Source organism: Psittacula echo, assembly GCF_963264785.1.
Source record: "Psittacula echo genome assembly, chromosome: Z".
Lineage (NCBI taxonomy): Eukaryota > Metazoa > Chordata > Aves > Psittaciformes > Psittacidae > Psittacula > Psittacula echo.
This window is the reverse complement of record NC_137742.1, coordinates 12,948,349-12,974,255: the sequence shown is the minus strand read 5'-3', so window position 1 is coordinate 12,974,255 and position 25,907 is coordinate 12,948,349. Positions and strand designations below refer to the sequence as shown.

The 25,907-nt window shown below is 38.7% G+C and overlaps 1 protein-coding gene across 6 annotated transcripts in view; it reads left to right on the top strand.

The window, feature by feature from the left end:
- Positions 1-25,907, top strand: part of ZFR (zinc finger RNA binding protein) — a 47,012-nt gene that overhangs the window by 934 nt on the left and 20,171 nt on the right. For 5 of the 6 annotated variants that reach the window (XM_080638600.1, XM_080638603.1, XM_080638602.1 and 2 more), the window contains exons 3-9: positions 16,610-16,892; positions 18,319-18,463; positions 19,394-19,612; positions 20,890-21,137; positions 22,100-22,291; positions 24,317-24,617; positions 25,584-25,777. In XM_080638600.1, coding sequence (XP_080494726.1) covers positions 16,610-16,892; positions 18,319-18,463; positions 19,394-19,612; positions 20,890-21,137; positions 22,100-22,291; positions 24,317-24,617; positions 25,584-25,777 — 1,582 coding nt within the window. The remainder of the gene's footprint in view (positions 1-16,609; positions 16,893-18,318; positions 18,464-19,393; positions 19,613-20,889; positions 21,138-22,099; positions 22,292-24,316; positions 24,618-25,583; positions 25,778-25,907) is intronic. The other variant, XM_080638601.1, reaches the window with a different exon arrangement.

The window sequence follows — 25,907 nt, the reverse complement described above, 5'->3', positions numbered from 1 at the left end:
TTCGGTCAGTGTGGGATGACAGAATCCTATTTAACATAGGTTAGAACCCAACTATGGGGGACTAGATCGTTAAGGGAAGAGCTGAAGCACTGCAAAATGCAGGGAACTTCATTACATTGAATCAATGTTATAATTAATATCTTTAAGAAAGTAGAGAATGTACTTGCAGGGCCAGGCACCTTTTTAAAAGAGTTCCTAGTGTGATATCTAAGGCCAGGAGCAGATCTTCTTAGGGAAGCTTAGGGACCTGAAACTATACAACTTTTATAGTCACACTGCCATGAGTCTTTGTATCTTTGTAGGTTTTGTGAGTCGAAATTGTGTATCAGAGTATTAAAATAGTTGGTAGCGTCTATCATCTCATGTTTTCAGACATGAGATTACTTCAGTTGGCAAATACTAGATAGTCAGGAGCTTTCTCACATTTTTAGCTTGTGTTTGAGGAGGCCCTTAAATTCTGCATTTGAATCTGTGTTACTTGTTTAATAAATCTGTAATATACAAAGACAGATCTTCCTTATTGCATAAGTCCTGCTTAATGGGGAAAAAAAAGAAAAATGCAGTGAATGTGAGGGATTAAATATATATGAGGGGTTATTAACAAACAAAGGCAGATGTGTGCTACTGTTAACTGGGAAACAACAATCGCATACTTAGGTTCAGGAATATACAGTTTTATGGAGGTCTTGGAATGACTCACAATCTATTCTTTATATCTGTTTTTTTCCTGGAAATTGACATAAAGTACGTTAATTTACTCCAGTGTTTAATCGTTAAAGGAGAGGTTTAAAGTTAGTTTGTCTTCTAGTTCTTTTAAAGTTTTGTGCTCACAGTATGTTTATTTTTTATGTGGCAGTTATAGGAAAATTTGAAACTGAGTTGCCATGGGGTATGAAGGAGTTTCTAAATAAGATTTTTTTATTTTTTTTTTTTTGTTAAAGTAAATTAACTTTACATGAATAAGTGGGGATGAATTTTTAAAAGTATTGACTTTATTGTAGAGCTGAGGTGGTCTCTAGACTTGTGAACTGAAAAGCTTGTTTGAAATTTCCTTTTGAATTGCAATATAAAAACATATAGTAATTGGAATAGCATTCAAGTTCAAAGCCTGTTTTCAGAGTTAATCCTAAATGTGTTATTGAGATAATGGAAAACTTGCCAAAAGAAGCTTTTCCCTTTGTTATCACAAGTGCAAGATGCTATTTCATTTGCTATTGGAAAAAGACTCTGTATACTGTAAGTGGTTTGTACGTTTATCACATCTGAAAACAGTGTTGAAGCAGTCTTTTCACAAGACTTAATATAATATTTTGAGCAGAAAACAGAGGAGTCTCTAAAAATATCGAAAAGGGAGCTTACCATCAGGAAGGTAGACTTGGCAGGTCCTTAGCAGGTTGTTTACAGAATGCTGCAAAATGTGTATTGCACTTGATTATATTTGAGAAAGAGATGGTGGTTACTTGGGTAGATAGCAGAAGATTTAATATTGCAACAAGTCTTCTAAGATTGTTACTGGTATTTGAAGTAACAGTTTATTGAATTATAAAAATCCTACTTTCTAAAGAACCAAGATAATAGATGAACAAATGGGATATTTATCTGCATAGTTTAAACATAGGTGAACCTCATAAATCTAAAAAAATTAAATAAATAAATTCTGGCCACAGTACTAATCCATGGAGTAAAAAAAAATGTTGCTCAAAATAGCAAGTTTTTTAGGAGGGCACATCAGACATTGAAGACCTTAGTTCTTTGGTATTTGCCATTTAGATATCCTAATGCTATAGCTTTTCCAGTAAGGAACAAAAATATTCATAATAAACCCATTATTGGTCAGATTTTTTGACGTTCTCCTGACAAAAATGGCTGTAAAAAATTCTGATGCATTGAGAGAACTTCAGGCTGCAACTTTAAAGGATTCTCAGTCAGTGGTCGCTAGTAATTATGTATTGAAACCTGTTGATTTCACCATTTTAAGTGCAAAAAAATCTATGCCATTCTTTTTAGGAAATACACCTTTCTAGGAGTATCTCAAGGTATGAAACTGTTGAATCTTTAGCTGGAGACATGCAGGAAAAGTTAAAAACCCATGCCACATCAGAAAGAAGAGAATCTAAATAGTTTCTGATAATTTTCAAAGAATAAAATAAACTATTCTAATTGGAAGGGATCTACAACAGTCACCTAGTCCAACTGCCTGACCACTTCACAGCTGACCAAAAGTTAAAGCCTGTTGTTAGGGGCATTGTCCAAATGCCTTTTAAACACTGACAGGCTTGGGGCATCAACCACCTCTCCAGGAAACCTGTTCCAGTGTTTGACCTCCCTCTTGATAAGAAAATGCTTCCCGATGTCCAGTCTGAACCTCTCCTGTTGCAGCTTTGAACCATACCCATATGTTCTGTCACTGGGTACAAGGTAGCGGAGCTCAGGGCCTTCCTCTTCCCCACCTCAGGAAGCTGTAGGAGATCAAGGAGGTCACCCCTCAGCCTCCTTCTCTCCAAACTAGACAAGCCCAGAGCCCTCAGCCACTCCTCACAGGACATTTCCTTCCAGCCCTGTCACCAGCTCTGTTGCCTCCTCTGGACACATTCAAGACCTTCACATCCTTTTTAATGGTGGGTCCTAGCACTGCCCACAGTACTGCAGGTGAGGCTGCACCAACTCTGAATACAATGGGAGAATCACCCCTGCTGACCGGCTGGTGATGCTGTGTCTGATATACCCCAGGATGGGGTTTGCTCTCTTGGTGCAGGCTGCTGACTCACGCAGAGCCTGCTGCTGACCAGCACCCCCAGATCTCTTTCTGCAAGGCTGTTTTCCAGACACTCTTCTCCTAACCTGTGCTTATGCCTGGCATTATTCCATCCTAGGTGCAGAATCTAGCATTTGGACTTGTTAAATTTCATCCTATTAATGATTTCCCTTTGCTCCAATCTATCCAGATCCCTCTGCAAGGCATCTTGTCCCTCAAGAGAGTCAACAGCACCTCCCCATGTGGTATCTTCAGCAAACTTGCTAATGGTGCATTCAACTCATGCATACAGATTGGTGATAAATATGTTGAACACAACAATGTGTACATGACTTTCCCCTTATTTCTCATACTGAGCTACTATGTTTCTATGTTATCAAGAATGTCACCAAATATTTTCATTCCCAAATGCATTGTTTCCAGTGCATCTTGTTTGAAGTCCACTATAATTTTGGTGGTCTTCTACAGAACAAGGACACACATGTTTTAGCATTTTCATCAGATTTGTTAATGGTGCATTTGAGTCATGCATACAGATCATTCATACATGATTGAACTGAACTGGCCCTAGAGCTGAAGCCCGAGGAGCACTGGTCACTAGCCAGATGTATCCCTGTACACTAGAGCCCTTTTGAGACCTGCTGTCCAGCCAGTTCTTCACTCAGTGTACCATGAAGCTGTCCAGGCCACAGCTGGACAACTTTTCCAGAAGGGTGCTGTGAGGAACAGTATCAGAAGCCTTAACAAAATCTAAAATAACTACATAGTAGAATCATAGAATAGTTTGGGTTGGGGGGACCTTCAAAGCTCATTTAGTGCACCCCCCTGCAATTAGCAGGAGTATCTTCAACTAGATAAGGTTGCCCAGAACCACATCCAGCCTGACCTTGAATATCTCCAGGGATGGCACATCTACGACATCTCTGGGCAACCCTGTGCCAGGATTTTACCACCCTCATTACAACTAATTTTTACATCACATCCCGCCTGAGTCTCGTGTCATTTAGTTTAAAACCATCACCTCTCATGACAACAGGCCTCCCTGTCTTTATACCTGCCCCTTGGAAGAACTGAAAGGCCACAATAAGGTAGGTCTCCCTGGAGTCTTCTCCAGGCTGAACAAGCCCAGCTCTCTTAGCCTTTCCTCATAGGAGAGGTGCTCCAGCCCTCTGATCATTTCTGTGGCCCTTCTCTGGACCCTCTCCCAACAGGTCCATGTCTTTCCTGTTCTGAGGATTCCAGAGCTGAACACAGGTGGGGTCTCACCAGAGCAGAGGGGCAGAATCACCTTCCGTGACCTGCTGGCCATACTGCTTTGGTGCAGCCGAAGATAAAATTGGCCTTCTGGGCTGCAAGCACGTTGCCGCTCATGTAAAATCTTAAATTCGTACAATCAGCTAGGTTGGAAAAGACCTTTAAGATCATCAAGTGCAACAGTTACCCCAGGACTGCCAAGTCTACTACTAAACCATAGCACTAAGTGCTTCATCTGCATGTTTTTGAACACTTCCAGAGATGGCGATTCCACCACTGCCCTGGGCAGCCTGTTCCAGTGTCTGAGCACCAGCTCTCTGAACTAATTTTTCCTAATACCCAGTCTAACCATCCCCCAGCGCAGCTTAAGTCTGTTACCTCTTGTCCTGTCACTTGCTACTTGGGAGAAGAGACCAACCCCCACCTTACTACAACCTCCTTCAACTTTCAGACAGTTGTAGAGAGCAATAAGAGTCCCCCTGAACCTTCTCCAGGCTAAACAACCCCAGTTCTCTCAGCTGCTCCTCGTCACACTTGTGTTCCAGGCCCTTCACCAGCTCTGTTGCTCTTTTCTGGCTCTGCTCCAGCACTTCGATGTCTCTTGTATTGAGGGGCCCAGAACTGAACACAGGATTCGAGCTGCAGGCTCACCGGTACAGGGAGATGATCACTGTCCTGGCCCTGCTGCCACACTATTGCGGATACAGGCCAGGGTGCTGTTGGCCTTCTTGGCTGCTTGGGCACCAGCTGGCTCGTGTTCAGCTCCGTCAGTCAGCACCCCCAGGTCCTTTTCTGCCAAGCAGCTTTCCAGCTGCTCTTCCCCCAGCCTGGAGCATTGCATGATTGTGACCCAAGTGCAGGACCTAGCACTTTGCTTTGTTGAACCAGTACCCCCAAGTCCTCCTCAGGGTTACATTCACTCCCTTTCCTTCGTCCACTAGGCGGGTGACCTTATTGTAAATGGGTATCTAATTAGTTAAACAGGACTTGCTTTCCCTTTGTTAACTATCACTGTGCCAAGTGGTTGTCTTGTTCTTTAACCCAGTATGAATTTCTCCATAATTTTTCAAGGAACTGAGCTGATATTAGCAGGCCTGTAGCTTCCTGGGTCTTCCTTCACACCCTTCTTACAAATTGGAGTAACACTGGCTAGCTTCCAGTCAGCAAGGATGTCCCCAGTCTCCCAAAATCTTTGGTAGATGGTTGAGAGGGGTCCTGTCATAGCATCTACTAGTTCCTTCAGTGCTCTGGGTTGAATCCTCAGGCCCTGTGGACTTGGGAACATTCATTTGAGACAGCTGGTCCCTTAGAATTTCAGTGTCTACACATGGGAAATCACTGTTCCCACAGTCACGGTTTTCCTACTCAGAGGACTCAAAGAAGAAAATCTGCTCTATTAAGTGATACTTGAAAGGTGCTTGTGATAAACGTTTTCTGAATTTAATTCTAGACTTGTTGGAGCCCAGTATAAACTCTGCTGGAATTCCAGTTTCTCAAAATGACAATATTATAATTTGCTTTAATAGTAGTAAAGGGACAATGTATTGCAACTATGGGTTCAAGGAAATAGCTTCTTTAAATTAACTGAAAAGGTGAAGCTATTATGGGCATAGAAATCACTGTGTCTTCCTGTGATTATGTGTGGCCATGGTGAATCATTTAAATACTTTGCTTCACATGAAGGATAAATTAAAATTTGTTCAATGAATATAGTCTTAACACCAAATACTAATATTTGAGGCTGTTAGAAAGGCCAGATTGGTAGCTGCTCTGGTGTTAGATCTTGGATTTGGGAAAATTATGAGTAGTGTGTGCAGGAGTTGATAAACATACTCACTGTTGTAATAGTGTAAGCAGTATAGTTCACTGAATTGACTAGATAAAAAAGGGAGTAGATATCTGTCTTTATTAGGTCATAAATACTACTTTTTGTAAAAACATTTAGAATCTTTAGAAACTTGTTTCGTAGTTAATCAAACGCAGCAGAAGAGCTAAGTGTTCTTTAAGCCTGTAAGTAATGGATTAGAAGCATTCTTGTTCCTTTCAGTGTTGTCACCACATAAAGTTTCCTGCTGCCCCACTCATTTGGAATTCTTTGTGTGCACTACCCGGTAATAACATGATGACTTAATGAGAGAAGCATTAGATAATGCAAATACCAGTACAGGAAATTTCTCTGAATACTGCAGTACCTTTGCAATATGTGCTTTCTGCTAGTGGTGGTTTTAGGGCCTTAGGTTACAAACTTCTATACAATGCAAATCATTTGTTACTCATTCAAGAAACTGTGTTAATCTATCTGTTTAGAGCCTGAAATAAATGTGGAATTTGGTGATACTAGTCCTGTTTTCTCTCTGTGTGTGCATGCTCTATATGTTGCCTGAACCACTGTGTGTCTGTTCAGTTTGAAGCAGACAATATTGGCTGGTCTTTCATATGTAAAAAGTATTGGTGTTCTTGAATCAGAGGGAGGCATAGTTAATGCTTTTATTCTAAAGCTGGCTGATCAAAATGTGGGCATGCTGGTGAACAGATAGGGGCATTGAGAAATGTTTGGACAGAGAAGTGTGCAAATGTATTAACCTCATTAAATTAACCTTGTGTTAAGATTTTGATTTCTGTGAAGGATATAAAGAATCTTTTTAAGTGTCTGAGTTTCATCTATGTAATAGTCATACTCTGACCCTGCTCTAATAAGACAGGACACAGACAGATGGGAGATTCTTGGGTAGTTAGGAATGATTTGTTAACTTTGAATTGCCTTCAGGTAGCGTGAATATTACAAAATGTGGCAAGCCTTCTCAGATAAAGGCAGTTCTAGCAGTTCATGTCCAGAGCAGACCGCAATGCCTGTGAGTTTAGGTTAAGGTGCAATCTTCTAGGCAGCCTTAGGAAAGTGAACTGTCACAGTTACAGCTGGTTTGCAATTCAAGTGCAGTGCATGATGTTATGGGATATTCAAGGCTGGTGCAGAGCAGCAAAGGAAGGTGAAATGTTGTGGATGGACAAGTTGGCTATTGAGAATTGTTTGGGGGTAGAGTCTTTTCACGTTTGATAGTACTTCTGATTAGCTTCGGTTTCGTCTTCAGCATCTGCCCCACTTATCTCTTCTTACAACTAGATACTGGTTTCAGAAGTGTTCAGTCTTTCAGAGGCACTAGGGGTGTAATTCACCCAAGCCTACTTGCCCAAGCTTAAAGTATCACTAAACATATTCAGACTTGTACTGGTGGACAACAGAAAAATAAAGACAATATGGAGCAGGACTCAACACTTCTTCTGAAGTGTGCTATTAGACTTAGACTTACGTTAACAAAAACATTTCTTCATCTTACAGGACTGTGTTATATGCACCCCATTCTAAAATGCATGGGGAATGAAAGTACTTGCAGTTTTATCCTAGGATAAAGGTACCTATATCATTGTATAAAAACGTCAATTGCTTTTTTTTTTTTTGTCACCGTGAATGTTATGCTCATGCTATCTTGAGTTGTGTCACATCTGAATGGATATGTGTTTCTAGTAAGAGAGTTCAATGAGTACAGTAGAGCTGCGTGGTACGAATTTTCTTTTGTTCAACCAATGTTAGTCTTAAGTGCTGTCCTCAGTGTGCTGTTCTAGCTTACTTAATGTACACAGGAAGCCTCCAGTAAGCTACTACTGTTTATAAAAAGATTTTGATAGACTTGCTTTCCAGTCAGTGAGGTCCCACTCTCAAAGGAGGTATGCCAACATTAAAAAGGCAATAAGGAGCTCTGGGTTTGTTAACAAGCTCTGGGCTGTGTGCCAGTATTGCAGTTGACTAATGATGGGGAGTCAGAGAACATGGTGGTAACCAGGAAGGAAAGGTGCTTCACTAATTAGAGGAGCCTGTGTCATTTTTAGGAGGGAATTCAGGCAACTAGCTGAAATTTGCAGCAGGTTCATGTCTTAAGAACTCAGCACTTGGGGAACTTGTCTGTAATGGCATAGCTGCGTCCTTTGTATAGTTGTAGCCACAAAATAGATTGATGGTTGTAGGCCTTAACTCTGGGGTATTAAATTATGTGTAAAATTTTGTCTGCTAATAAATGCAGTAATGGTAGGTTGAAGTATGGTTGCATTATTGGTACTAAAAAGGTGAATAGTAGCTCAAGGCAAGAAATACAGAACATTTTAAGAATTGAGTACAATTTTCTATACTAGAGAAGTTTCTTTACTTTTGTAGAGAACTTGCAAATTTCAGCATTTTTTTCTGTTTTAACATCTTCTTTAATGGTCTGGGTGATGGGGCAGTGTGTACCCCCTGAAAGTTTACCCATGACACAAATCTGGGACGACTGGCCCATATACCAGAGGATTGCACTGTCATCCAGAAAACTGAGATCTTGATGGTCTGGAGCAATGAGCTGACAGGAACCTCACGAAGTTCAACAAAGGGAAGAGCGAAGCTCAAGAAGGGGAAGTGCAAAGTTCTGTACCCAGGGAAGAACCAACCCTCTGCATCACTTTATGGTGGGGGCCATCCCGCTGGAAAGCAGCTTGGCTGGAAACACCCTGGGGATCTTGGATGTGGGCCAGTAATGTGTCCTTGCAGCAAAGAAGGTGAATGTCATCCTGGGCTGCAGTAGGCGCAGTACTGCCAGAGGCTGGAAAGAGGTGATCCTTGCCTGCTAACTCAGTCCTGGTGAGGTCACTCCTGGAGCCCTGTGTCTAGTTTTGGGCTCTCAGTGCAAGAGAGACGTGGGCATCCTGGAGAGAGTCCAACAAAGGGCCCACAAAGATGATGAAGGGACTGCAGCATCTCTGCTGTGAGGAAAGGCTGAGAGAGCTAGGACTGACTAGCCTACAGAAGAGCAGGTTGAGGCAGGATTTTAATGTTTAGAAATGTGTAAAGAAAGGGTGCAAAGAGGACAGAGCCAGGCTCTTTTCAGTGGTGCCTGGTGACAGGACCAGAGGCAATAAATTGAAATACAGGACATTTTCTCCAAAACACTTTTTTACTATGAGGGTGATTGAGACCTGGCACAGGTTGCCTGGGGAAGTTGTGGAATCTCCATCCATGGAGATACTCAGTAGCTGCCTGGACATGGTTCTGGGTGACTGGCTGCTGCTAGGTAGGTGACCCTGCTTGAGTGGGACTGGACCCCAGGATGACCTCCAGAGGTTCCTTCCAACCTCAGCTATTCCTTGATTCTGTGATTTTTACAGGGAAAATCTTGGTGGTTGGTACTTTTTTGGACAAAACATCTCAAGCTCAGTTCTTTTTGTCTTGCATTTTACCATTGTGAATGTGGCTATTGTCTTAGACTTGAATAAAATCAATGTTTTGATAATGAAGAAAGTAGTATAGGCAATGAACTGTCTATTGTGTGTAACTGAGTGAAGGGATCTTCATCTGACCAGTTACTCAGTAATGCTTCTTCCTAGGTTAGGATTTGAAGAAGCAGCGGATTAGCGCTTCTTCCAGTTTTTGTAGAGTTAGGTCATGCTTGTTTCAATCTTCATATGCCTGAAGGAAAAACTTCAGAACTGTATTTTTTTGCTATTCTGCCATGTCCTGGTTTCTTCTGGAATGGAGTTACTTTTCTTCCAAGTAGCTGATGCAGTGCTGTGTTTTGGTTTTAATCTGGGAATAATGCTGATAACACACCAATGTTTTAGTTGTTGCTCAATAGCACTTACCCTGATCAAGGACTTTTCAGTCTCATGCTCTGCCAGTGAGGAGGGTCACAAGAAGCTGAGTTGGAACAGAGACAGGACTCCCAACCCTAAGTAGCCAAAGGGATATTTCGTACCGCAGCACATCATGCTCAGTGTATAAACTGGGGGAGATGGGCTGGAAAGGGCTGAACACTACTTAGGGGTGAGCAAGGCATCAGTCAGAAAAAGGTGAGCAATTGTATTGTCACTTTTTTTTTATCCCTTGGGGGATGGGGCTTATTTCTTCTTTTCTCTCTATATTTCCATTACTGTTGTTATTATTTCAATTATTTAACTGTTCCTATCTCAACCCATGGGTTTTTCCACTTTTTTAGATTCTCTTCCCCATCCCACTGGAGGGTGGCAGGGGGGTGAGCAAGTGGCTACATGGTACTTCATTGCCAGCTGGGCTTAAACCAGTGTGCTACTAATAGAATAATCTACAAAAACTTGAGAAATTTGACAGTTAGATCTCAACAGGTATGGTTTCCTCAATGCTGAAATCTGTAAGTGTTCTTTAAAGTTAGAATTTACTTTAGTAAATTAATATTTTTTGTTTAGTATTTTAAATTTTTAAATCTAGTATTTTACTTTAAATTTAGAATTTACTTTCTTGATTTCTTGAAAATTCAAGAAATAAGTCTCAATTAGTGTGTGTGGGGTTAGTTCAAGATATTAGTATTTTAAAAATTACTGTAGGAGGGACAAAATTTTGGTCCTGATCTTTATATCAAAATAGCACTCTTCACAAAACTGAAAAATTTAAGATGTTCTTAGCCTTTAGGAGGAGAGTTTTTAGTGTTCAGCACCCTAAAAAGAGCTGGAATAGCAGCATTAATTATTAGCAATAATTAACTGTCTGTTGGTTCTTCTCTTGGATTCAGCAGTAACAGTTATTTTTCTTCTTCCTAGTAGCTGGTGCAGGGGTGTGTTTTGGTTCTAGTCTGAGAACTGTGCTGATAACACACAGATGTTTTAGTTGTTGCTCAGAAATGTTTACTCTCTCCAAGGACTTTTCAGTCTCTCATCATCTGCCAGTGAGGAGAGGCACAAGAATCTGGGAGGGAGCAGACACAGGACCCCTGACCCAAACTAGCCAAGAAGGTATTTCATACCACAGCACATCATGCCCAGTATATAAACTGGGGGAAGTCACCCAGATCACTGCTCAGGTCAGGCTGGGTATCAGTTGACGGCTGATGAGCAATTGTATTGTGCATCCCTTGTGTTTATTGGGGTTTTTTTTCCCCTTTCTATTGCATATTCTCTCACCTTGTTATTTCCCTTATTAGAGGTAGTAGTTTTATATTATACCTTAGTTATTGGACTGTTCTTATCTCAGCCTATGGGGTCTACGTTCTTTTGATTCTCCTCCCCATCCTGCCTGGTGTGGGGGAAAGGGAAAAGGGGGAAAAGTGAGTGAGCAGCTGCATGGTTCTGAGTTACTGTCTGGGCTTAAACCACAACAGTTGTTAGTACAGAGACGCACTATGGTTGTTTTTTCCTTTTATTCAGCTATGTGCACATGAGTTATAATTCACTTTTGGTTTTAAATCAGTCATGTGATGAAAAACAAGACTTAGAGGGAACCTTATATGTGCTTCCTCTGTACATTTTACGTGCTGTCTATCTTAGATGAAAATATATTGTATTTCTCTGACAATAATTGCTACAGATAACTTACTTATTTTCTTAATGCGTGACTTGCTCCACAGATAACTTAAAATGGAAGCTAAAATATCTTAAAATCTTAAGTCATCCTGAATTATTACTTGGCAAAATAGATGGCGTTATATCACAGTGTTTTATTTGCTTGATATTGTTAATGTGCAGAAAATAAAGCTTTCTACTTTCAGTTTACTTTTTTGCAAAAAAAGCCTCAACACATTTTTACTAGAAATAGCCAATAGCTGGAAATGGAAAAGATCATAAACCAAGTGTTCTACAGAAGATAATTCAGTATTGATTTCTTAATTGCTCTTACTTCTCGGTCATTCTTGGACTGGTACATCACAGGAAATGCAGACCTAGCAGTGTTGCTATATAGAAGTAACCAGCAAGTGAGGGTTCTGCTATATGTGATCTAGTAGTTATCAGTTCTCATCCAAGCATTTTCTGTAAGAATGTTGCCCATTTACAAACCTACATTTTATGGCTATTTAAGTTAGACAAACCTGTGTGATTTTGGAACTGGTTGTTAAGTGGGCACCAGTACTTGATTAATTGCTGATTAATTTCTGCTTCCTCGCCAGCTTCTGATTTAGTAATTTTAGGTTGTACTGCTGGCTTGTTTTTTCACCCTGGAAGTGCATGTTTCTTTTTCTGTATCAAAAACACTGCTACATTGTCCTTGTTGAAGATCTTTGGCAGTTCAGAAAAGGTTTTCAATTGCTGCTTGAATATTTTGGGTGTTCACAAGGAGAAAAGTTACCAACAGATACATGAAATTGTTGTAGTTGTTCTAATAACTAATATAGAGTAGTGGTGGCTAACAAATTCTGTTTTGAGAGTTTGTTCTCAGGGTGTGGACAGTTTGTTGCTGAAGTTTTAATACAGCTTGGCTAAACAGAACTGTTCAGGCTGGAATTTTCCTGGCCAAGTATCTACCTAGAATTTCAGACTTTTTTAAAACCTATACTGTAGCTGAATTGATTTTGTGGTGTAGAATTGGGCAGGGAGATCTTCGTAACTCTTAAGTTACCAAATCAGTGAGTTAGCTTCCCTGTTTGCTGTGCTGCGATACCTGTTTGTTTGTATGTAGCCCACAGAACATAGAGAGTAATTTTTTTCAACATTTCCGCTCTGTATTAGGGGATTAAGCTAAACTGAATTACTTTCTTTGTTGTGGTGAAGAACATGCATGTGGTTTGTTACCTTAGCTCAGCTGACATACTCTATTTCACTGTTGCTCTAATAACTAGATTATGTGCCTAAATCTTTTGGAGTTTTATTTATTGGGACTAAACTGAAATACTTGATGTGGTGAGGCACAGAAAATTATTAATTCAGGTAGAGATTAGTAAAAGAATTGTGGCAAAGGAGTTGGTACAGGTGATTAGTAGAAGAGATTTCTATTATCAAATAGAAATAATTCCAGAGGAGTTCTCAGTTGTACTTAAGTGTGTTAGTATGGCATGTCATATATTATGCAAGGAACTGCATACCTTGTCAGTACACAGGTAACTTTACAAAAAATTGCTCTGAGGAAACTAGACTGTTTGAAAACACTGGGACAGAGTGGACTTTCAGTGTAGCACAACTGAAGCCTCGCTTGAAATGATGCGTATGGTTCTTGCCATCTTTAATCGAGAGAGAAGGTTAGAGAATGCTGGGATAGGTGGAGAGATGAACAGCAAGAAAGATTAGTGGAATAAGGAGTTCAGCAAAATAATTTAGGAGGAAGAAAGTTCGTATCAGCAAATGTGCTAAGGCAGTAATCACCAAACAAGATGAAGAAGTTGGCACAAAAATCTTTATGTAAATTAGTTACATGAAAATGTCTGGTCATCTTTATTTCTAAAGGTTTTCAGTAAGACCGTGGGAAGAAAAAGGAATGTCATAAATGTAGAAAAAATGTCACCATAAATTTCAGTAACACAGCCTAACATTTAAAAAGGAAGAAGCAATCCATTTTTAATATTTTTCTTGTAGTCATGCAAACTCGATCACTAGCTCTGCATGATGTTGCAGAAGCAAGGGGAACAGGTTTGCTAAAATAAACATGGTCATAGAACTGTGTTAGCCCAGTAAATGAAATTATTGGGGCTGTTACTTCTATACCATAATAAGGAATTTTGGTACCAAAAATAGCACAAAAGATATTAAGTTGTGTATACCAGAATCTTGATAATAGCCCTGCTGAGAATGATCATAATCTCTTCACAATATTAAATACTGAAAACTGTCACATAGCTTTAATCATACATATTCTGAGAACAAAAGCATTTCTTTGATAAACTGACTGGTAGTATTACTTCACAGATGTGAGCACCTTATTGTATTCAACACAGCTTCACAAAACTTAGAAGAGCCAACTTAAAGCTTCCTGGACAGGTCCCTGTTCTTTCTTCCCTCCACCCCCAACCCCTCATCACCTTTTTTTTTCCCCTTGTTTCCTTATACATAACTTACATGGATTATGGCACTCAGCAGACTTGTTTTGTAAGCTTCAGTGTTTCTAACATTTCTACCATGTTAGAAAATGAGCCCAGGATAAAAAAACCCCATGATTTTCTGCTAGATTAATGAGTTGAATCAGTGCGTTGAATAGCTTGACAAGCAGCAGAACTAACACCAGGGATGGAATAGAATGGCATAGCCAAGTTTGGTATATGTAAGAAGGGAAAAATAAGAGTGGGGGTAGGGGGAAGCAACACTTTCCTTGTTGGCAGTATTGGACTGTTGAGGTGTTCAGCTACAGTCCCAAGTTTGACAGTGCTGTCTATTTTCTCAGTTCAGTGTATTTTTAGTTGATATATATGATAATGGTTATTGTCTTAGAATTAGTGAATATTTTACACTTCTGTACTGTTAGTTATGTACATAATGCAGACTTAATTTTATTCTTTTACCGTCATAAAATGATATTCCTGAATTTTCTGGTGGAGCTTGATTTCTGACCTTAAACTGACAAAACAGAGAACCTTCCTATGTACATCAGGTAGGAAGAATTGTTTCAAACAGTGGGAGCTACATCAAAGTGGTTCAGGTCTTTTCGTTCTACTGTTATGCTAAGAAATTGAAATTAAAATGAAATAAGAGTAGTGAGTACAATTCACAACTGCCTTAAATTTGGATGGAGTGCAAGTGGTCTTCTAAGCAGTTGTGGGCCTGTAATGGGAAGAATGTGGAGTCCAGCTATGGAAGCAATAAAATTTTCTCTGTTTCTGCTGTGAGAATTCTTTTTAATATATTGAAGTTAATGGGGGGTTCTTTAATTAAAATGCCAAAATATTTTTTTATAAAAATACATAGTATTACTAAACGTAAGGGAGTTATGGAAACGTCCTTCGCAAAAATAGTAGTATGTGTAGTTAAAAGGTACTTTGTTTCTGGTAGTTGTGTCAGAGAGAATATTGCAGTCTTTAGTTAAAAATACTGTAATTTGTTCCTTTTGGATTTGAGCATAACCATATGTCCTTGTTTCAGCTGTAACAGTTATTTTTCTTCTTCCGAGTAGCTGGTGCAGGGATGTGTTTTGGTTTTAGTCTGAGAACAGGGCTTATAACACACAGCTGTTTTAGTTGTCTCTCAGTAGTGTTTACCCTGATCAAGGACTTTTCAGTCTCTCATGCTCTGCCAGTGAGAACAGGGACAAGAAGCTGGGAGGAAGCAGATACAGGACCCCCAACCCAAACTAGCCAAAGGGGTATTCCATACCACAGCACGTCATGCCCAGTATCTAAACTGGGGTGAGTTATCCAGATTGCTGGTCGGGTCAGGCTTGGTATTGGTTGACAAGGAATTGTTTGGTGAGCAATTGTATTGTGCATCCCCTGTGTTTACTGGTGTTTTTTTCCTTTCTTCACTTTATAGTTTTATATTCTCTCTCTCTATTATTTCCCTTAGTAGTAGTAGCAGTAGTTTTATATTATGCTTTAGTTATTGGATTGTTTTTATCTCAACCAGTGGGGCTTTCATTCCTTTGATTCTCCTCCCCATCCTGCCCAGAGTGGGGGAAAGGAAATGAGGGGAAAAGTGAACCAACGGCTGCCTGGTTCTGAGTTACCATGGCACCATACTGCAGCTCCATTGTGCCACTGAGTATGTTTGCTTCAAGTGAGATTTTGTTCTTTTATTTTATTCTGAAAAACAGGGGATACTACCTCCTTGATAGTCATGGAGCTGGTTTTTAATTATCTTGTTTTAATAGTGCCGTGGAGATGTGAAACCCCACAGAGGTTCTTAAGTATTACTGAAGAGCAGTGCAGGAAGTGTACTACAAAATTCAGAATAATCACTCAGTTGCCACTTTTACATCATTGTTCCAGATAGTGGTATTTTGCCTATTTCGCTTGTTTAAAAGTCAAAATAAGTATTCTAAGCTTCTAATCATAAGACACCTCAATATTGGACAATAATATCAGTTTCTGTTCAAATAACTAAACCTTTGAGGCCAGAATTTTTTATTTCCACTGTTAATAGTTACTCATTCTTAGTAAATAGCCAAATGTTAATGTCCTACCTGCAAATTTTAGAGAGGCAGATTAGCCTCAGTATGTACCTGGAAGATTGCCAGAGCTCTGAAAGCAGTCGTCTTGCTCCATCTCATTGTCTGTTCTTTTGATGCAACGTATTGTGAGGCAGTGGATTTCTGTATGAGGAACTGGGGCCAGCTGTTACAATGCTAAAGTTTTGTGGGAGAAGTTCCCTATCCTAGGTGTGTATTTAAAGTGTCTTTGCCTTTAATTGTGAGAGTTCTGAGCTAATCTTCATGGAAGCTTTAAATCTCATTACTTTAATATGCTTTATCGAAAAACATGCAAGTGCAGGTCAGTAATGAGCTCTTACGGAAAAGTAGTGTTTTTCTTAATTTGACAGGCAGGTCAGTTTTATTGAAGAACTACATCTAAAAACTTGTCAGTTACAAAAAGATACCAGTTTAAGACTTCTATATTACTTTGAATTAAAGACTTGTATTCCACCACTTGGAAAAAAAACAAACGCCCTCCCCTTGCTAAGAAAGTCATCACCTACATGACATACGTGCATCCACAGAAACTTCAAATGGTAACAACCTTTTTAGTGGGAGTGGAAGAGAGGTGGTAACGGCCATTCAAGTGTATGCTTACTAGCTACTTCAGGTCTGTTCTTAGAACAGACAACTGTTAATAAAATCTTGGATTTTGAAATGTGTAGGCATCAGTTTTGTGTGCTGGATTAATCTAATTTTTTACTTACTGTCTTTTTCCCATATAGCCAGCAGCCAGCTTCGGGTGTAGCCTACTCCCATCCAACTACGGTTGCTAGCTACACTGTCCATCAAGCACCAGTCGCTGCACACACCGTTACTGCAGCCTATGCTCCAGCAGCAGCCACAGTTGCAGTGGCCAGGCCTGCTCCTGTAGCTGTTGCAGCTGCTGCAACAGCTGCTGCATATGGGGGCTATCCTACAGCACACACAGCTACCGATTATGGTTACACGCAGAGGCAACAAGAAGCTCCACCACCACCACCTCCTGTCACTACGCAGAATTACCAGGTGGGTTCCAAAAGAGTTACTTCTGTTGTATGATTTTTAAATGATACATTATCATGTCTCATATGGCCCATGTGAAGAAATATCAGCAAGAGTACTCCAGGAGCTAAGATGTAGACATTCACACAATAAGCAACGAATCGATGTTTACCTCCAGATGATTTTCTGAAACTACTGCTGAAAAGAGTAGTTTTCCACCACTTATGGAAAACGATATAGCTGAAACAATAGTCTTGTTGCAGTTCTTTTAAATGTTCAAGTGGCACGCAGTAAACTAGATCATGGAACTGATGTAGATGAAAAAACTGGTCCAATAAAAATTTTTAGTGCAGGTAGAAGTAGTTCTCTTGTCAGACTTGTGCATGCCACATGAGTGCTATACCAAACTTACAAGAATAAAAGATTGCCCTGGAAGAGGAACTATACTTTTGGTAGTTTTTGGGTACCTTTTGTGAGATCACTGCCTAACCTCTTGTGGCTACGGGCTTCTACAAAAGGGAACCGTTTGTGTTCATTTTGGATGTTAAAACAGTATGTCTCTTGTAATAATTTTAGCTTTCTAGTCCTAAACTTGAGGCATTCGTATTTTGGTTTGTTTAAGAGGACTGTACTATTGCTGCATGTTCTCAGTTCTTTCATATTAGCTTTTATGGTTTGCTACATATGGCAATGAGTTGTAATGTAAGAGGCTTTCCAGTAGCATATATACTCATAATTGCAAATAATTTGGTAGGGAAAGAGGTCTAATAGAATCATAGAATGGTTTGGGTTGGAAGGAACGTTAAAGATCCGGTAGTTCTAACCCCTCGTGCCAAAGACAGGGACACCTTCCACTAGACCTGGTTGCTCTAAGCTCCATGCAACCTGCCCTTGAACACTGCTGGGGATGGAGCAGCCACAGCTTCTTTGGGCAACCTGTGCCAGTGTCTCACCACCTTCACAGGGAAGAATTTCATCCTAATATCTAATCTAAATCTCCCCTCTTTGAGTTTAAAGTCATTCCCCCCTGTTTTATCCTTACAGGCCCTTGTAAAAAGTTTCTCTCCATATTTCCTGTAGGCCCTGTAGGCTGCTCTAAAGTCTCCCTGGAGCCTTCTCCTAGGTTGAACAACCCTAGGTGCCTCTGCATGTCTTCATGTAGGAGAGACCACAACTCTTTTAGTGCAACCATTGACCTCATAGCATGAGGTTAATTCCTGTATTAAGTCTGAAAAAGACCATCAGGGTTGTTTTCAGGCTTGAAGTATCTCTAAACATAGATCTTATTTCTTTAATGTATTTATTTGTATGTACTGTATCTGCACAATTTTTTAATTCTATTGGACAAGAAGAAAATATGTTGTTTCTTAGACTCTGCTAATGGCTTTTAGTACTCCAGGCATATAATTCAAGGAGAAATCTGCTAATTTTCATTTTTTTGAATTTTTAGGATTCCTATTCTTACGTTCGGTCTACTGCACCAGCTGTAGCTTATGACAGCAAGCAATACTATCAGCAACCAACAGCAACTGCGGCGGCTGTGGCTGCTGCTGCCCAGCCACAGCCTTCAGTAGCTGAGTCATACTACCAGACAGGTGGGTGCATTATTCAGACTGCTGTCATTCCACAGAGTCTGTGTGCTACTTTTAATAGCTGAAAATAGTTTTCTTAATATTTCACATTATCCAGATATGTTGGGGTATTTTTGTTTTATTTTGTCATGTAATTGCTGTCAATGAGTAGAAAAATTTGCTGCACTTAGACTTTGAACATTATTGTGATGTTGCCATAAGTAACTGTCTCTCAGGTTTAGACTTTTAATAAGTACACTCAAAATACGCATCTAGGCAAAGTTTTTGTTGGTGTTTCTAGAAACCTTACTGAAATAGGTTCAAATGATTCATGGTGGGTTCAAATGATAATTTGATTAGAAAGACTCATTTTGATTTTTTATTTACTTAATGTATGTAGTTCTTTATGATTGCTGTATGTAGTTCTGTCGTGATTGCTACAAAACATAAATCCTATTTACTGTATTTTAGAAATAATAGAAAAGTTTAGGTGTGCTTTGGTTTGTGTACTCTAGTAAAACCATTGAATGGAAACATGGCAGCACAGTTAATACATCTGATGCTTACTAGTGTGAGCTGTGACACTGATTAAACAGCTGTGTGATACATGGTATACATGTGTGAGACATGCATAACTTTGACTAAAAAAAAACCAAAACAAAACAAAAACCCACACGCGGACAAAAACCCACACCAAAAAAACAAACCTCAAACAAAACAAAAAAAAAAAAAAAAAAAAAAAAAAAAAAAAAAAAAAAAAAAAAAAAAAACAAAAACAAACAACAAACCACAACACAAAACCCCAAAACCAATCAAAACAAAAGCACCAAAACAAAAACCACTTGTTACACTTTTATTCCCCAGCATATAGTTAAGTATCACTTAATATGGTTTGCATTTCATTCAACTAAAACATAGCAATGTTTGTACGTTTTTATTTTCTATCTTAATTAGCTCCGAAAGCAGGATATAGCCAAGGAGCAACTCAGTATACCCAAGCCCAGCAAACACGGCAAGTGACAGCTATAAAACCTGCAACCCCAAGTCCAGCAACAACTACGTTTTCTATATATCCAGTATCATCTACTGTGCAGCCAGTAGCAGCTGCAGCTACAGTGGTTCCATCCTATACTCAAAGTGCGACGTACAGTACAACAGCAGTTACTTACTCTGGTAAGAATTTTGCATATTATGTCGCTGGGATCTTTGCAGTTGCTACTTTTGAGTACTCAGGATATTATCAGTTGATGTTCAATTACATCATAATCTACTGAGAAGTATCAACCAGTTATATCACTAGAATGGCAAAATATTTTGCTGTAGAAGAAGTTTGATGGTTTTGTGTGCCTATTGTGTTACATGTATATAAAAAGTGAGAATATACAAAGTGTTTGCATTGCTGTGTGCATGGTGTACTGTGACTTACTGTAAGGTTTTAGAAGAAAAGATGGGGAATAACAAAAATAAGGAAATGCAGCCACACAAATACTACCCAAGGAAATTGGAAGGGAGCATACTGAAATCAAACAGCAGTTACAGAGACAGGGAGAAGCAATCCAATGTAAATTTGGTAAGTTTGGGTTGTCTTGATGCAAAATGGGAAGAGAATAAGTGCTGAAAAAAACACTTTCCTTCAAACGTGAGAAAGCCAAAAAGTAGTTAAAGATTAAAAGATGTTAAATTTAAAGCAGATGTTAAATCAGCTGGCATCTTACAGCTGTCTCAGACTTTTTGTTTCTTCTGTTTAAAAAGAGATTTTAAGACTTCCTTGAGGCAGAGCCTGATCTGAGGATTAAAATAGTTGAACCAGTAGGTGTAGAAAGTTTATGGGGAAACTGGCTTAAAGGTATGGAAGCCCAGTTTCCTTGATTTAGTCAACTTCAGCACTACAAATCAAGAACTATATAACCAGGTTTTAGCAGGCAAACAGCTTTTCTGCGCTAAATCAACTTAAATCAGTGAAATAGAATGGAATAGCACTTATCCATTCTGTCTTTTATCTTATTTTTTCTTTTTTTTTTTTTTTACCCTTCCTGTACATAGTGTTTCTCCTCCTTGACATTTGGAAACTTGAACAGCAAATCTGTTTCTGGAAGACTGCTTACTTCAGTTGGCCTTTGATAAATCTTTTACAGTGTACTTGGTCTTACCAGACCTACCAGAAATTTCACATATTCTTTAGGGATGCTTTGACGTATCTGACATAACTGTGTGTCTGCAAAGATGTGTCTAGAATTAAGTACATTCCTGATACAACTGCTAGCTATGTATTTGTGTAATTTGAAACATCGTGAAAAATTCAGACTGCCTAACAAGATCTCAATAAGTCATTTATATCCTGTCCCCTACCTTCCAACTCTATTATGCAACATGGTTTGATATTAATGTATTATGTAATTGATACATGGTGTACAGTGGTGTAACATCATTTTTTTTTTTCTATCTTTGAGGTACCTCTTATTCTGGTTACGAAGCTGCAGTGTATTCAGCTGCATCGTCCTATTACCAGCAACAGCAGCAGCAACAGAAACAGGCAGCAGCAGCCGCTGCTGCTGCAGCTGCAACAGCTGCTTGGACAGGGACCACCTTTACTAAAAAGGCACCATTCCAAAATAAGCAAATGAAACCAAAACAACCTCCCAAACCACCCCAGATCCACTACTGTGATGTTTGTAAGATCAGCTGTGCTGGACCACAGGTACCTTTTTTATGTAATATTCTGCTATAAAGTTTAGTCATAATTTCTTCAGCTAAGAAACTGACCCTTTTAAGAATATGCGTTAACTTTCAGAGACCTGATTCTATACTTCTGTCAAAGGAATAATTAAATGAAAATGTGCGCTATTGCAGAAAGAGTTCCTATAAGAAGACATAAAGATACATCCCCTGAGCTTCTACAGAGAAGCTTCAGCTATGCTTTGGACTTCAGAAGTATTCTAAACTTCGAATTTTATTTGTTTTTTTAGCATAGCAGACTTGTTAGAGAATATTTTTTTTTAAATTATGGAATTACATTAATTTTGTTAATGGTAAGCCTGCAAGTTTATTCAAGTGTGTAGGAAGTAGATACCAATTCATGCAGAGCGTTTATGTGCCTGCCTGAACAGTTCTTAGTCTTTCAGTAAACTTGTCAATACTTCCCACCCTGTCTGCTCTCTACATTGCCAGAGAGCAATCGAGAACAACTGTTGTGTATGAATGAATACCAACTTCTGCATTCCATTTTCAGCACAGCTTTATTTATGCACTGCCTTCTTTTAAATGGATTTTTTTACTTCTCTTAATCACTGTGCTCTTGTTCAAGGAAAATTCAAATCGAGGAAGTTGAATGCAGTGCAGGAAACTGCAGTTCTCTGATCATACCAGGTTTTCAACAGTAGTGTCTGTTGACCAGTATTTGATTGAGGAAGTGAGACATCAGAGGAGAAAAGCCCATATTGTATTACCTAATGGAATCCTGGCAGTGGAGAAGACAATATATTGGTCTTAGAAGTGTCCTGCTAATGCCTTAGAGCACGTCATATGGAAGAAATGCTCAGTGTAGGAAATATTTGTTATACAAAGCATGTGTTTTATGCCATGTTCTGTATTACATGTATTTACATGAATGATGAGCAAGCAGTACGAAGACAGCTTATTGTGTGTTTATTGTTTAAACAGACTTACAAAGAACACTTGGAAGGCCAGAAACACAAAAAGAAAGAAGCAGCATTAAAAGCTTCCCAGAACACCAGTAACAGCAGCACTTCTGCTCGTGGAACGCAGAATCAGTTGCGCTGTGAGCTTTGTGATGTGTCTTGTACAGGAGCAGATGCTTATGCTGCCCATATCCGTGGAGCCAAGCATCAGAAAGTAAGAGATTTCTCTTGTTCTTATTATACAAGTCATTTGTGTATTTCTTCACATAATTTTTTCTCAAAGAAGAGAAAATATGCAAAACCCATATAATTATTTTGTTTAAAGACACTTAGTTCTGCTTTTTATTTCAAACTAAGCTTACTGTTGGAAGGGCCTTGTTGGAAGAAAGGGGACAAATGCTACCGTGTATCGTCAGTGGCCAGAGGGTGTATTGGGGGCATCAATGAGTAGAGGGTGTATTAGGGTATGTAAATTGTAGGAAGAAGGTGTAGAGTAAGATGGGGAAAAGGGTCAATGAAGACATGCAGTTGCATGTTTGTGCCTCCTCATTCTTTTCAAGACTTTTCTTGGTATTTGTCTTAAATCGGCTGGCGCTGTGAAGCTTTCAGTGCACTTTGAAACACTGTAAACTGAGGCAGTGCTAAGGGACAGGAATATTATGTATTGCTCCTTGGTATTTTCTTGCAAAGAAAATTGGCATTTGGGAGAGAAGAACAATGTCCTGTAGTAGATCTTATAAGGGAATTGGAAGACTTTTGATAAGCATGTTTTTCCTATTGTTTGAGTGCAGTTAGGTGGGTGTTATGAAATAAAGACTGTGGGCTGCTCTGCAAACCCCTGTGACCTGTGTTTTAAATTTAGCTATACAATAGTAAATGCAGTGTCAGCATACGGATTTTCCTCATAACTCTGGAGAAATTAATGTTAGTAATAAATACAGTATTAATATTCAGGTTTTGTAGCTTAATATTTTGCACCTTAGAACACTGTACAAAGTGGCATCACTAATTGTACGTATTAAAATAAATAAATCTCACTGTAGATTTAAAACACATTTCCCACAGGAACAAAGATTATATTTAGATAGACTTGCTTAGTGTTCCTTTCCCTAATAAGTTGAGCCATTATATTTTAGGGTTGTGTCCAACAACTCCATAGGTATATGGAGTATATTATATATATTATACTTATATATTTGGATATGGCTTTCGTTGCCTCATAGATAGTTGATAACTACTGCTAATTCAGGTGGTCATCAATGTAAAAATGAAATCTCAAAGGACTTTATTTGTGTGGCAAAACCCCCAAAAAAAGTTTATGTATACAGTTGTATGCGTATCATGATTGTGTACATGTGTTTGTTTTAAAGGCATGTTTGAAAGGTTTCTTTCTTTTTTTTTTTTAACTGCTATTTACAAAACCAGGTCTTTAATTTTGATTTTGCATGGTTTTTTCTTATGGACTACATACCTTGCTTTTTCAGGTGATAAGCTGTCACCAAAAAGCAGTATTACTCTTTTTCAGAGATGTTGTGGAAAGGCCTCTGCTTGTTGCTTCTAAGAATAAGCGTATACCTCTTTACTTTCTATGAGATACTAAAGAGCTCTGAAGTACACCTCTTGCATACTCCTTAACTATCTCTGCAGACGTGCCTTTTTTTGTTGTGGTTTTTAAAAAAAGAAAACCATTGCCTAGGAAATCTGTTTGGTTTTGCTAGGCAACCTGGAAATTCTTTAAATATGAATCGTCTTGAAATACAGTGATCAAGGGAGACAGTGTTGTTGAATCTGTATTTAATATGTATTTACAAATATTACTTGGAAATGAAATATTTCTATGCACTACACTGTTGGAGAGAGAGTAAAAGCAACCAGGCAACGAAACAATCACATTGAAACAGTTGGAGCAAAATGTTTCCTGGAGTTGCACTGGCTTCTGAGTTTATTGGCATTCTGTTCTCATCTGCACAGCTTTAGGAGTAAATGTCTCAATTTCTAATGGAAATGAGCAATGTGAGGTAACTGTTAACTACTTTCTTGTTACAGATGACAAGAGCTTTTACATGTGTGGGGTTTTTTTTGTGTTTGTTTGTATGATTGCCAAAATCACTTTTTGTAAAGAAGCAATAACTAACTTTTAGTTAATTGATTTTTTTAGTTACATTGATGTTCGTGTTACATAACTTTTTATAGTTATTCCAGGGGGTTCATATTAAGATTTTTTTCTCCATTTTTACAGGTAGTGAAGTTGCACACAAAACTTGGCAAGCCCATTCCTTCAACTGAACCAAATGTGGTTACACAAGCTACTTCTTCAACATCTACATCTGCTTCTAAACCAGCTGCCTCTGCTTCAAATATAGCAACTAGCAGCAGTACTGTGAACTCCTCTGTTGCATCCTCTGCAGTGAAAATTCTTACTCCCACGACAAACACACCACTTAATACTGCATCCAGCAACAAAACATCTTCAACTCCTGCTAATATACCTGTAAAGAAAATATCTACACCGAAAATAAACTTTGTTGGCAAGTACAGAAGTCAGTCTTTATTTTGAAACCTAACCTATTCTATATTTGTTTATAAGACTTAATGCAGTAAATACAAACATATTAGTTAACTTTATACTTGAGTAACTCTGTGTTTAAGAGAATTACTGGTGAATATAGGAATTTATATAAAGATTGTGCTTTAAAATTTATGGTGTTTTCTGCCCAGTTGTCTCCACCAGACCTCTCTCAGAGGCTTTTCTCCCCTTCATAAGAAGCCTTCCACCTTTGGTTTCTTACATTGTAGCTGCTGCTGGTTCATAGTCCAGTTGCTCTTGGTTTCAGTTTTCAGCCTGGGCTGTTAAGGCAACCTGGGGGAGGTTGGCAGTTGATAATAGGGCAACTGAAACATCCTTGTAACAGTGGAAACTTAACAGTGGAAACTTTTTTGAAGTTTCATTTTGAGATGAGCATGACAGATATTAACAGTTGAGAACCAGGAATTCCACAATAAGCTATCCTGCTCTTCAGGGAAAGACCTATGCAATTGCAACACTGAGAGTATATTACATTTGCTAGTACAGACATTTTAAGATTTTAAAGTGCTTTTTAGGTTTTTGTAAATGGATTAAAAAATATGATGACAGAAAGGGTATTATTAAAATATATTTGCTGAGTTGTTCCCATTTTGTCCATTCAGCATGAAAATTATTATATATAATACATATATATAATAAATAGATATAATTATATAATGAAAATGTCAGTTATATAAAGCAGAAGTTTTTCCTGCTAAAATGCAAAGTGAAATGTATAAGTAACTTGAATGTTGTTAAACTTATTTTTTAAAATGTTTAATTGTATTTAAAATATGTTTAAGTTTTAATTCATTTTAAATGACTGATAATGCTGTGGCGGTTACATTGATATTTGCAGATAAAATCTTCAGTTTGCACATTATGTGTAATCATATTCTCATTTTATGAAAGTTAACGATTCAAATTTTTTGATTTGTAGGTGGCAATAAGCTTCAGACAACAGGAAGCAAGCTGGAAGAGATGAAATCAGCCGAAACTGTTAAAACAACTCCTCCTGCTACAGTACAAACACAGGAAGCAAAACCAGAGACATCAGCTGAACCAGTGACTCCCACAACTCTTGCTGCCTTGCAAAGTGATGTCCAGCCAGTGGGCCATGACTATGTGGAAGAGGTATTGATATGAAAACATGTAATATTTTTTAACCATATTAGTGAAAAGTTGTTCAACCTTAATCAGAATCAGAGTGGTTGAGGTTGGAAGGAACCTCTGGATGTCATCTCATCCAGTCTTTCATCTCATC